At 42.8% G+C, this 14,017-nt stretch overlaps 1 protein-coding gene across 5 annotated transcripts; it reads right to left on the bottom strand.

Moving 5' to 3' along the window:
* Window positions 1-753: 753 nt before the first annotated feature.
* Window positions 754-13,435, bottom strand: ZFAND5 (zinc finger AN1-type containing 5). Of its 5 annotated transcripts, none has more exons than XM_089316277.1 (6): window positions 13,333-13,435; window positions 7,585-7,744; window positions 7,031-7,142; window positions 6,354-6,457; window positions 4,412-4,537; window positions 754-2,391 (listed from the first exon to the last, which is right to left on the bottom strand). In XM_089316277.1, the coding sequence occupies exons 2-6, from the start codon at window positions 7,733-7,735 to the stop codon at window positions 2,243-2,245; spliced, it is 642 nt and encodes a 213-aa protein (XP_089172403.1). In that variant the 5' UTR covers window positions 7,736-7,744; window positions 13,333-13,435; the 3' UTR covers window positions 754-2,242. The 5 variants fall into 5 exon arrangements, with proteins under 5 accessions (XP_089172403.1, XP_008254623.1, XP_051714724.1 ...); XM_008256401.5 differs by lacking the exon at window positions 13,333-13,435 and adding an exon at window positions 11,654-12,230; XM_051858764.3 differs by lacking the exon at window positions 13,333-13,435 and adding an exon at window positions 10,855-10,994.
* Window positions 13,436-14,017: the final 582 nt, after the last annotated feature.

The following is a 14,017-nucleotide window of genomic DNA, read 5'->3' as shown; positions in this document are numbered from 1 at the left end:
AGGTTGATGGAACCAGAGGGCTCATTCTTCTTCCTATCTCACATTACTATTCCAATATTTATGGAGCAAATTTGATAGAAATAACTTCTATTCCCTCAGTGCTACCTCTAACTGTAATCCCCCAATATTGTTCTTGTCTTTCTCAGCACACAGAAAATGTACCTGTCTATACTCACTTGAAGATAAAGTAGCAACACAAAAAGCAATGTGACAAAGTGAGCCAGGATTAAGTATTAACAGCCCAAACTCCATTACTGAGAAGCAATGATTTTGCTCTTGGTTTCAGTTACTGTACAATGTCAGCATGTATGTTACTTTTTGTTCTTTCTTATCTGACACCTGCACAGACCATGGTCTATAATAGTGCCAAATCTCAAAACAAGTAAAATGTAATATTTTGCATACGAAAAGTCACGTTTGACAATTTTTGTAAAAAAAAAAAAAAATCCTCATCTATATATATTGATGCACAACATGGAAAAGTGAAATGCCCTAGTAATCAACCTTCATTTCCTTCTTTTAAAGATTGTTTTGATCCTAAAGATGACTAATTCTTCAAACATGTACCACATTTACAAATGTTTTGAATACTTCATCTTTTGGTCCTCACTGGAACAAATCAAGTTCAGGGAAGGCAACAAATAAATCTTCAGTATAGCTATGCACAGTCTACATACACAGCTAGAAACGACATGAAACACTTTCTTCTTTAGGATTCTAACTATGGCTTAAAAACCCAATGAACAAATGAAGTTTCCCTCTGTACATGGCTTTTATTATTTACATAATACAATAGAGCATCAATGCTGAATAGCATGATTATGTGCAATACATAAATATGAACTATCTGTACACATCTGTAGATCTAACTCCAAACTAAGATACATAAAATTGAAAGCAAAATTGAACGCTTTAATAAAAACTAGGACTGAACACTGCAATAAATCAGAAGTAGTGCCTTGTGTACATACTTAACTATTTACAGATGAAAACAGGCATTACCACAACACTAATCTAACTATACTCATTTATATATAAAAAACACAAGTTTCATACATCACAAAAAACCTTCCATTGTAACACAGAAGTGGTATTACCAGACAAGCATCAGTGAAGTATACTGCCTTTTCTAGTTGTTATTGTACAATGCTGTAGATAATGCAGCCCATGCAATACACCCAAGAACACTAGAGTCCTACACCCAAGTACAATTAATAGGATAAAGCAGCCCTCTGCAAGTGGTGCTGGATACCACTAAGAAGTCTATTGCAGCCATGTTGGTTATGATTTTCCATGCAGAAGGGTACAGTTACATTAAGAACTGAAGTCTTTAAAAAAGCTTTAAACATTCTTTCTTGAACCAAAACATTCAACAAAAGATGCACGTGAAAATTAACTGTTCAGATACCTTTGCAACTTAAAAAAATTCAGATGCATGTTACTCAATAGAGCTGCTGTATGTGAAAACCAAACAGTTTTAATTTCTTCTTGTAATTAAATTAATCCTACTGCAGTTCAGTGCTACACATTTTTAGCAATGAGAAGAATGCAGACATCTTCTAGTGCGAGCCAGCACGATAAGCTTCAAAGAGTATCTCAAGACCCTGCTATTGGCTGATGTTTTACTTGTAAGCACTTGCGATGTTTACCTTTTACAGAATGTCTTATTTGACAGCTTTTAGAAGACCAATTTAACCGGGCTTACATATGGCACCAAATACAGGTTTCACAGAAAGCAAAGTCTGATCCTCTTGTTTTCTTCCTGCTTCCAAAGAACATGTGGAAATTAAGAGGGTGAAGCAGAACTATGGTAGAAGTAGACTGCCAGTCCTTTTCTGGTGTACCATTTTTTAAAAAATACAGGCACATAACACTAGCCAAAGACTATACCTTGATTACATTCCCAAAAGGCAGATACGCTGCAAACATGCAGAGATTTTGTTAATGTTGTTTGGCACACGGGAACTAAATTTTGTCCCTATTATCTGTGTGTATCATTTTGCTGTGTAGATTTTCATCCAATTCTATCAAGGGAGGGCATATACATTTTGTAGGGCTGTATCTATCCAATTCTGCCTGCAACAAACACCCAAACATCCTAAAATATTAATTATAAGACAGACAAGTGTAAAGTAAAACTCTGGAGAACATCAAAGAAAAATGGCCATGCATCTGCTCTTTAATGTTTTCCTACGATATATTAAAATAAAAACAAAGTTTCAGTCTCTTCACAAGTAGTAATTTATATTCTCTGGATTTTTTCAGCCACAACAACTGGATTCTCTTTCCTGATTTTTGCTGCAGCTTCTGCTTTATAATCATAAGGACAGTTGTGCTTGTCAGAATAACGGTGAAGTCCACAAAACAAATTTCCACATCGGCAGTCAAACCCTGTACAAAAAAGAGGAAGCAGTCACTTGGGAACTTGTAGTTGAAAAAAAAAAAAACCCAACTTTAGTCACTATAAAAAAAAGGCACCATAATGTCATTGATTTACAACATGACACAGTCATTTTTTGACAGTCTATCACTTTATAAAGAGCTCTAACTGCCTCTGACAGGGTGAGCTAGTTAAAGAAATACGCTTGGTTTCCTCAATGGGACAATAGAATTGTGAAGGAACACTGACTGGTAAACCAAAAAACACTGAGCAAACAAAATGTGTTATCTGTCAGCTAACTCCACCAGAGGCTCGCTTTCTATCATCTCCTGTAGATGTACTACACAGGGAAGAATTTACACAGGCTCTGGAATTAGGCTGACCTGGATTCAAAACAGTCCATGACAACTATGACAAGACAACCATAAAGCTCTGAGATTTAAAGGAAACAAGTGGAAGAAAACAAAACTAAACATACAACACTGTGTGCCTAGCTCAAGGTAGGCATTTATTGTTATCTTAAGAGTTCAGCTTGGGGCCAGTGCTGTGGCGCAGCGGGTTAACACCCTGGCCTGAAGTGCTGGCATTCCATATGGGCGCCAGTTCAAGTCCTGGCTGCTCCACTTCCCATCCAGCTCTCTGCTATGGCCTGGGAAAGCAGAAGATGGCCCAACTCCTTGGGCCCCTGGCTTTGGATCCGCAAAGTTCCAACTGCTGCGGCCAATTGGGGAGTGAACCAGCGGATGGAAGCTTGCTCTCTCTCTGCCTCTCCAATAAATAAATCTTTACAAACAAACAAACAAAAAAAAAAAGAGTTCAGCTTTTTCCCCTAGGAAAACAAAGAAACAGGGATGATTTTAATGAACCTAAAAAAATTCAGAGAAGAAGAGTTTCACTCAATTAGAGATTAAAATGAAACCCGGCCAGCGCTGCGGCTCACTAGGCTAATCCTCCGCCTGCAGCGCTGGCACACCGGGTTCTAGTCCCAGTTGGGGCGCCAGATTCTGTCCCAGTTGCTCCTCCTCCAGTCCAGCTCTCTGCTGTGGCCTGGGAAGGCAGTGAAAGATGGCCCAAGTGCTTGGGCCCTGCACCCACACGGGAGACCAGGAAGCACCTGGCTCCCGGCTTTGGATTGGCGCAGCACGCTGGCCATAGCGGCCATTTCGGGGGGTGAACCAACGGAAGGAAGACCTTTCTCCTCACTGTCTAACTCTGCCTGTCCAAAACAAACAGTTAAAAAAAAAAAAAAAACCCAATGTCTCCTCATGCCTCAATAATCTCCCACCTCTCCGTTCCTATCCCCTTCTGGAAATTTTCTGTTCTTGAAGGTCGGGTTTTAAAAAATGTTATTTGAAAGGCAGGAGGGGCACACGCACGTGCGCACACACATACACCCCTACCTGTTGGTTGACTCTCCAAATGCCACCAACAGCCTATGTTGAGCTAGGAGGCCTAGAACTACATCTGGATTTTCTCACATGAGTGGCAGGAACCCAAGCCACTGCCTGCTGCTTTCCAAAGTGCGCGTAAGCAGAAAACTGGAAGGGAAGTAGAGCTGGGACTTGAACCAAGCACTCTGATACAGACGTGGGTACCCCAAGTGTGATTTCAACTGCTGTAACACCAGTTTTGTTTTTTAAACATGTTAAACCAACTAACTAGTCCCTTAAGGAGTTCGCTGCTAATTACAAGCAGTAAAATATACACCTGTGCTGTGGCAAAGTGGGCTAAGCCTCCACCTGCAGTGCAAGTGCATGTCCCAGCTGCTTCTCTTTTGATCCAGCTTTCTGCTTGTGGCCTGGGAAAGCAGTTGAGGGTAACAAAAGTGCTTGGGTCCTTGCACCCTTGTGGTAGACCTGAAGGAAGCTCCTGGCTCCAGATTGGCCCAGCTCCAACCGTTGTGGCCATCTGGGGAGCAAATCAGTAAATGGAAGACCTCTGTCTCCCTCTGCCTCTCAAAGAAACACTGTCTAAATCAGTCAGTCAATGTATATATACACACATACAGAGTCTTAAGGCCAACTGTAATACCTGTAAGGCCAACTTTCTTTCTACACATGAAACATCTGTTCTTCTTTGGTTTGGGTAACTCAGGAGCTTTTTCTTCACTTTGAGAAGTACTGGGCTGAGAAACTGATGGACTGGGCTGAGTGACAACTGAAAAACAGTAAAAATTATAAATTTGTCAAGAGTTCACTGGCTGATAATTTTAGTAAAAACAGAAAATACTGAAAAGATTCTTACTAAGAGTATCTAAATGTTTCTTAAAAAAACTTTAAATACAATCTTTTTAACGTCAGAACTTAATTGCTTGAGCATTCCTGCCAATCACCATACCACTACTCTTAAATTCTGTAAAATGATCACATTCCTTTAAAGTCACTCTTAACAACCAGAACAAAAAACCTAGAGATAAAATTGTTCAGTTTCCTCATACATATTGTTATACGTAGAAAACTTTTCTTAAACCTTCTTTTGAAAAATTTTTTACAGTGTTTATGAAGGATTTCCAAGAAAGAACATTTCTTTACAATTTTATTTGTTTCGTTAACGATTTCGGATAGCAAGAATGATCTACAGAAAGCTGTACTTTTCTTTTTCCCAACTAAAAGAGCTCTAACTTATTCCCACCTCTAAGTTTTCTTTCTGACAACAGAAATCTGCCACAATGAATAAAACACTGCAGAGGACTGCATTAAGATGTATATTACCACTAGTTCTTTCAAGCACGATACCAAAATTTATTTCTACTTATGTAATGTTGTTACATTTAAGTTTTAATATTAACTCAAACTGTAATAGCAAATTTATGTATGCAGTGCTGAAACTACTTCAACAATATGCCAGCACCAATGCCATTAGCATATGTCCAAGCTTCCAGAGCAAGCTGATTAGTTTAATGTCAACTTACTCAGCTCTCCTCAAATTTCTCATTCATCTGCATTAGTAGTGTATCCACACAGGGCTCAACAGCCTAACATTAGAGTGCCAGTGCCATATACTGCTTAAGCCTAATAATCTACTATACTATGACAACCGTAACAAAATGACTAGTGATTCCTGAAACACAGAGGAAAAGAGAAAAATGAGACAACGAAGGCAAACAGCAGCGAACCTCTTCTGTTTATCAATAAATGCAGATACTAGCTAGTACAGTCTAGGCAGAACAGGTACAGACCTAACTCAGAAGTTATTATTCCAAGGTCTGAGTAGTTTTATATATACTTAATAAAGCGTCTCACACACACACACACACTAATTTGGAGAGTTTGTTTCTCCCAGAAGGATGAACTCATTTCAAAATATGAAGCACAATTAAGGTCACCCCAAACTTAATAATTTGACCCTGAACTACGTAAAATCGATAAACTTGCCTACAACGTAGTTAGCAAAAGCAGGTGTTCAAAGCAGATTGCATAGCCTCCTCCCCTCCTTCCCCCAACAACAAAGTTTTAGATTGCATTCAGTTACCATTCTACCAAGGAAGAGCGGTTTTATAAACTATATGTATACCAGAGTGTGTAGATCCTTATTCTGGAGCCTATCCAGAGATTATTCAGCAAATCAGTTTTCTTACAACATTACAGCATGTCTGATTAGGGATTCTGCACTGTGTCCTTCAATTTTCAGTGTTCAGTGAATGAACGCTTTCTACAACACTGACAGTATCGAGACTGAAGTCATTTTTTATTACAAAATTTTTCCTTATGATCTTAAAATTTACATTAAATTCTTCAGTCTCCAGAATACAAATTCTGCTTATGTGCTAGCACGAAGGTAATGGGAATAGGCAAAGAAAGAGAACATGACTAATTTACACTCCAATATACTTTAAAGAGAGTATTTCTTTGCTTGGCCTGTACACTACAGTTCTCCCTCCACTTTTGTCCTTCAATGGGAAGGAACAAATCCCACCAACCCTCTCTCAAACTACCAAATTCAAAACTGAACTAGTATTAAATGAAAAGCATACCTGGCTCTGACACCTCTGTTTTCGGGGTAGTTATTTTGTCCTCTCTTGAAATGCTCATTTCTGTCATTTGCTGAGTTACAGGCAAGGCAGCCACAGGCACATTTCTATTTGAGTTCAAGCAAACAATTATTTTTAAAGATGTTAAGGGTACTTCTTTTGAGGTAATGAGTTGTCAGTTCAACCTTATATCATTTATTTTTTTCCAACATGATCAAATGAAACTAGATAATTGAATTTTAAGATATCAGATGTCCAGCTTGAGTGGCTGAGAAGAAATCTGACATATGGCTTATCATCCAAAGGCTATACATTTGTATAGGTTAGCGTGTTCTATTAAAACAAACTAGACATGTTAGCTGTGCCTGTGATTTAAAGGCAAAGGGAATACCTATATCAGAATAGCTTGTGTGGCATAATATGGTCTGCAGAGATTCTTCTCTACAGTTCTTACACTTCAATTACAAGGAAATAAAAGCACAGCATTTTTAACAGTGTCCCTGAGAGGGTTATGAAATATGGTGTAATACAGGTGTTTACTCAACAACCTAAGAGTCACTGGACATTAGAATCTTTGACTCTGCAATACCCACAAAGCCAAGGACATAATACACTAACATCTTCATTATTGATGCACAGTGTAGACACCTCTATGTCCTCTCTGTAATGCTCATTCTTACCTTGATTTTTCAGATGTGCTACCAGCAGCACTTTCACAGTTGTTTAAGCTAGCGTCTGCTCTTTGTACAGATGCAGAGTCTGAGGTAGGACTGTTGGAACCACTAGCTGTCCCTATTTAAAAAAAAAGATTCATAAGATATATATCAACACTACCAAAAACTTACTATGAACAGTTAATAAGTAACAAATACTTGCATTTAATAAGTTTAGTGATTTAAGCACACTGTGCAACCATCGTACACTTAGAATCGAGTATCTGCACCAAAAAAAAAATATATATATAATGCACACACATATATACGTTATATCCAGTGAACACAAGTATGAATCAAAACTTCAAAAAGGAAAACTGAAAGAGCTGGAAGATGATTGCAGATAGTTATTTATCTCTGATGCAGTTATGTCAACTTGGGATGTTGCTTTAATTTCAGGCACTTGTTAGCTCTTCCCTCTGTGGCTTTCAGCGCTTTCAGTCTTGATCCCCAATTTTTTGTTCTCTACTTTTCTGTCCACCAGTTTCTTCAACTACGTTTTTTTCTTGGAAACAACTTACCCATTGGGCTCATTCTGCCACTATTCTGCTGTCTCTGAAGATGCTCTTTGTAGCAAACAGAACACATTCCATTTGTCCTAGGATTCCCATAAAAGCCACATCCTGTGCTACACAGCATAGGCCCCGGAGTCTGGTTAGTCTCCTGAGCCATATTTTCCTGCTATAAACAAAACAAAATTTCAGAAATTAGCAAGTCACCAAAATAAAATTAGTATAATGCAATCACCAGTGTACCTGTTATTTCTAAATACCAAGTCTATTTCTAACAAAAACCCAAACATTAAAAAGAATGAGCAGAAAAAAATGAGTAAAGATTATATATTTTGTTGCCTATATAAAAGGGCATGAAATGGATTGTTTTATAACAACTAAATTCTATCATAAAATAAGTCTGCTAGATATCAGGGTTATGTTTTAACCAATTTTGGAAACTGGCATTATCTTTAAGTCATGTTCTTCTCTCCTGCACTATATGCAGACCACTTCAGATATTTTTATTTCACTGGCTAAAAACATTAAGTAGAGTTTTCAAATTGAAAAAGAAAAAAAAACCTACAATAACAACAATCACTGATTCTTTGATATTTATCAGTGGTTCTTTAAATTGGCTGAATACTGCATTGGACCCTAAGGCTTTCTTAAACTAAAATCTGAACTTGCTAACCTTAGTAATTTGATAATTCTTTTTTAAGACTGAAAAGGGAACTGGCAGCCCTTCTTGCTACTACCTAGGCACCAACTCAAAGTTATAAGAATTTAGGGATCAGCTGCTTATGAAAATTCCTTTATGCTCTACCTTTGAGGTATTAAAATATGTTTAAGAGTGCTTTAAAGTGATTGTGCCCAGAAAAACTGAAAGGCACAAAGATTATCAACCATAGATTTCTCAGCCTAAGGCTGTATTGTCTTACTCATAACCAGAAAATAAAACCTTTGCAAGCTCAATATAGTAAAGTTAAGCAACATAAATACATGACCTTTAGTAATTGTTAATATTTAATGCTGTTACCAGGAAGAACTTTATACAGCAAGCATATCCTTTCCAAAAAGTATTATTCAAATTGACAGAAATATAGTTAAGGCTGTACTAAAATTTAAAGTTTTCCTTTGGGTAAAAAAAAAATAACCATTATTTAAGAACTCATAGAAAGCATATTAGAGCATGGTGTGTGGTCACTGTCATTTTCCAACCACTACACAATAAAATATACTTTAGTAATCTCTAAAAGTGCTTTAACAAATATTAACTATCCAAATTATAAAAGAGAGAAGAGGACTAATCAATTTTGACCAGGCCAGAATAGCCCCAAACTTTTAAATGACAATAGTCTTTCCATTTGTTAGCAAAATAACACCATATAAATACCACAGCAGTTAGTCCGTGTACAATGTACTAAATTTATTAAGGTACAAAAAGTTTTGAAATCTATGCACAGTTTCTCTCCTAACAAGCATTTTCCATGATCTTTTTTGAAACCCAATCAAGTTTGCATGGAGAGTGACCAAAATCCATAACTTACTTTGAACAACACTAATTTAGTAGATGCTGTCTCTTTAAATAGTAAGTGGAATTTAGCTGACTCATTTTGGAGCAGGGTAGTGTAAACATTTCAACATTACTTATGAAGTTTATTAATAAATATTTCCAGCTGGGTTTTTAAAAACTTTTCTATTGCAGGGGCAAAAAAAAAAGAAAAAGAAAAAGAAAATGACTCAAATGAATTTATATCTATTTGCATTCGGAGCACAAGCGAAGTATGTGCCCTATGCAAAAAGTTGGATGATTCTTTAAGCCAATCATTTATTCACACTTTACTAACTTCCAGATTCTCCAATATTGTCTTTTAAAAAGCAAAATGGTCTAATTTAAGAACAGATCAATCCACATTAATGTAAATCTGATTCTTAAAATGTTTTATGTAAATACAATGGGGTCAATGGATTCATTTAATGATCTCACCCATTCTGACATTTAAAAAACAAAAAGCCATCCTTCAATTATAATTAACCCTCAATTATCACTATCACGTCTACCAATCTTCCCATCTTTTAGATTTTTTTCCCCAAGAAAGTCAGCTTTTAAATGCCATCACATGTGCACGGCTTGCCTTAATATTTCTCAGAAGCTTAGATCACATGGGAGGGTGCTTCAGCCTGTCACAAGGCTGCAATGTGACAGCCTGAGCTGGATGGAGGCTCTCACATAAAGCCTAGTCAACAGGGGCCTCTGAAATCAGCTTCTATTTATATCCCAGAGCCTGCCAACTCCTACACAACCCCTAGAACTAAGGATGTAGCACTCATGTATCTAATATAAGAAAACAAAACAAAAATTGCAATGTAATTAAGGCTGCTACATTTTTTAACCTAAGGTAGGGAGGATTTGAGAGCAATCTCAAACGCAATCTAGAAGCTGCAAGCACCATTAATCACTCATGAAGCCAAAATGGCCAGTGTTGTTTATGAAAAATTAACATACTAGAGAAGACGTCAAACTATAGAGAATCTTCACATTATGGGCAATTTTTGGGGTAGAGGGAGATGCCAGTGTTTGCCATTAGGTACTGCATTTCTCTTTGTCAATACTTTAAAATAATCACATTATTTACTACCTTTAAATTTACTGTTAAAAGCGTTGGCATTCATGTGTCAGCTCCATCAAGAGCCGGAATATATTTCCCAACAGTTTGTGCCTTCCTCTAATTCATGGCTCAAAAAACAAAAAACAACAAAACAAAAACCTAAAAACAAAAAACTTGTGTGCAAAAAAAATGCTCCAGACTCAAATCTGAATAAAGGGCTTCTACATGGGTGGAATGTAGTTATTTCTGCTGCACCTCATGTTATAAAATGGCAACAATGCCACTCACCTGGGAATTGAGACCTGAGTTCTAGTCTTTGCCACTAAGCCAGTGACCTTGGGCAAGTTCCTGCTCTCCAGATCTCGGTTTTTTCTTTACCAAACGTAGAGTGCCTTCTATAAGGTTTCTTCCCAGGTTTTAATATCGAGCTTCAGAAAGTAGGGGGAACTAACTACAAGAAACCCTTACATTTTGAGGGGTTATTTCACGAAAAAATTTCAAAAGATAAACTGCAATATTTTTCCCAATTCTAAAATCCTTAAGTTCTCTTAAAAATGAGTAAAATAAGCTTCATTTAGAATATCGAAGTCTGTGAGCTACCTGAATGACCTATATACCCCTTGGTCTTAAATATCCCCTTAGGCAATATTCTTAGGAGGCAATCAATCAATAAAGGTAGTAAACCGACCTTTTCCCCCAAAACACAGCTGCACGGAGAGCGTGGAAAAAGAGCGAAAACAAAAAACCGCGTTCCTGAGCCCTACTGCACGGAACAAAGAGGAAGGTGCTCCACTTCCTCCATGAAAGGGATCTTGGGGGGAGAAGCGCAGCGACGCCCGGAAAACGAAGACCCCACCGCGGAGAAGCCCCGGCCCCACGTCCCAACGGATTTACAGCAAGTTCAAGTACCCCCGGTCTCCCCATTCCCCTCCCAGCGAAAGGCCTCAGTCCAGACAGCCCAGCAGGGCCTTCTCCGAAAACCACTGAGTCATGCCTAACAGCAGCTCTGCAGGCCGGGCCGGCAGCTCACCCCGCCGGCCCCGCGCGACCCCCGACCCCAAACGGCTCGTCGGACGACGAGGCGGCCTGGGGGGTGCAGCGGGAAGCCGGCCGGGGGCGCGGTCGGCGCCCTCGGCCTCTTTGTTCCCCCAGGTTCGGCTGCCCAGGCCAGGCGCCGCAGCGAGCGGGGGCCCGGAGCTCGGCCCTGTGGCGGCCGCACGCCGGGCATTGTTCCCCTGACCCTGCTGCCTGTGCCAAGCGAGCCGGGGGCGCTGGGAGCCGGGCCTCGGGCCACGACGACAGGATGCCGCCTCCGCCTTTGTGCTTCCTGAGGGAGCAGGCGGCGGGCTCCCCTCCCCCGGACGCCGCCATCCGCCGCCCGCCCCGGCATCGCCCGAGGCCCGCGGTGGCGTCCGGGCCCCCTCACTTGCAGCTCGCCAGCCCCGCACGAGGAGCCCGGCGCCGGCCCCCAGCGCCGCACCACTCACCTTGCGGGGGGTCCGAACGCAGCAGCCGGGCTCGCGCGCGACGCCGGCGCGGGGAGGCCGGGTCGAGGCCGCCGGGAAAGGGAGCCTTCCGGGTTGCTCTGGAGCCGCCGCCGCCGCCGCAGGCCGGGAGCGGGCTGGAGCCGCAGGCGGAGGTGGCGCCGCCGCCGCCGCCGCGGGATCCTCCTTTGTTCCTGCAGCAGCGCCGAGCGTGGCCGGGACACGCCGGAGCTCGGGAAGTGGGAGGAGGAGGAGGAGGAGGAGGAGAGAGGCGAGGGGGGGCCGAGGAGGAGGCGGAGGGAGGACCACAGGCCGCGGCGGCGATCGCTGCTCACGGCGCTCGCCTGTCGTCGCCTCACGCCTCCCGGGGAGACCGGCCGGGCCGACGAAGGGGGCGAGCGCAGCGAGGGGCGGGCGCCGAGAGGGCCCGCGGATGGCGCTGCCTGTCGCTCACCGCCACCGCCCGCGAGGCTGCGCGGCTGCCGGCAGCGAGCGAGCCCACGGACGCCGTGCACGCAGCTGTGCGGTCCGGCCGACGGACTGGCTCTATCCGCCCGGCGTCCGGGCGGTGAGGGAGAGCGGGGGCGGGGCCTGTGCGTCAGTGCAAACCCCGGCGGCGGCGGCGGGGAGCGCGCTGACGTCGCTAGCCCGAGGCCCGGCCCCGGCCCCGCGGCCTCCAGTCCCGGCCACCGGGAGGCGGGCCGCGCCGCCCGCACGCTCAGCGAGCCGAGTCACCGACCCGGCGGCCGGCCCCTGGGTGGAGCTGGAAGGAGCCAGGCCTGCGGTGGATGCGTTTCTATTTTTAACCCGATTGTCCTCCCTCAGCCTCCCTCCTTCCGATTTTCTCACTCGAGCCCGCTTTTCGCCGTCGGAGTTCTCACGCTTTTGTCTTGGTTCCCGGTCAGGCGGTTCCCCCCTCCCCCAGAGGCATTAGTTAGAAGGATTCGTTTCCAGAAAAGGAACTGCCTCGTGGCTTCTGGGACTTCTGTTTGTGAAGCCTCCCCGCTCCTTCCACCCCACCCCCCACCCCGTCTTTTCGGTTCCAAAGTGCAGGCGGAGCTGAGCGCGGCCGCCGGCGGGAAGGAGCGGGCCAGGCGGCGCCCGCTGTCGCGCTCGCCCAAGGTCACGGGTGGCTGTGCCGCCAGGAAGCCCTCGGCTGACTGCTGCCAGCCCTGGGCCCGGCGTCGCTGTTCTGAACAAACTGTCTCGGCCTGCCTGTAAAATCCCTGGAAATTGACTATTCCAGCAAGGCGACGTGAACTGGGAAAGCACCAAATGTTCTGCTCATGAGGTGCAGCGAGAGGACAAACAAGCTAGACCTGAAGCCGAGATCAGCTGGGAGATGAAGCAGGAGGAAGTTCAAGGGGGGAGAGGTGAGGCAGGCCACTCAGAAGGGAGGCACAGGGCCCGACTTGTAGGAGAGGGTGAGTGAGCTCGGAGCTCAGAAACTTGTCAAGGCAAAAACAAAACAAAAAGCCGCGCTTCCAATCGACCTCTCCAAGTGGCTTCAGCTCCACTGGAACAAAATTACCAAGTCCGAAGGGACTTAAGGAAATTGAGTAAGCAATGGTCTGGCGAGTACATAGGAACAATGTTTAGGACTTGTTTTAGCCGCTGTTAGAATGGCCTGAGAGGCACCCTCATTGTTTTCCCAAAATTGCTAATCAGAAAAAAAAAATCACCTGTGGTGATTAGTGGAAGATTCCTGGGCCTTTTCCTGGATGTGGCTTTAGTTGGTTTGGGAGTGGAACTCAGAAATCTGTGTTTTTAAATTGTGCTTCAGGTGACTTATATTTATAGTTTTGTAGATTAAGGTGAACTCTGCCCTGGTGCCTTGTGCCAATATTGCCAATCAAACAGATCTTTGCCACAGTAAGCAGAGTACCTGGAACAAAACAACGTTTGTTTTTAGTATTTCAGGAATATTGCTGTAATCAATTAATGTATTAGGATTTTAAGTAATTTGGTTCATTGGTCCCAAGACTATTGGGATTTAGCTCCTTAAATTAGTAGGTAAATTGGTAAAAACATTGCAGTTACCACTTAAAGGCTATTTTCGATGCCAAGTATTTTGCATTAGGGTTTCATTTAGTCCTCACAGCAGTTCGCTGAGAAGGGTAGTATCATGTCCTTTTCTACAGATAGGGGAATGATGACTAGAGAGGCTTGCATGGAACAGGGCGGGGGCGGGGGGGGGGGCAGGAGGAAGTAATGGAAGGGATTGCTACTGAGGACAACAATAACAGATTCCTCGCCCCCAGTCCCCAGAATTTCATGTTTAGAAAGTGAAACAAGATAATTCCTTAAGAAGTATAATTGAAAACAAACCCAAGAGTAATACGCTAAGGTTATGGTTGAATAATATAT

The sequence above is a fragment of the Oryctolagus cuniculus genome, chromosome 1, assembly GCF_051225735.1.
Source record: "Oryctolagus cuniculus isolate XC-2025 breed Fujian yellow rabbit chromosome 1, ASM5122573v1, whole genome shotgun sequence".
Taxonomy (NCBI): Eukaryota; Metazoa; Chordata; class Mammalia; order Lagomorpha; family Leporidae; genus Oryctolagus; species Oryctolagus cuniculus.
Note: the sequence above shows the minus strand (reverse complement) of the source record. Positions and strands in the feature narration are given on the sequence as shown.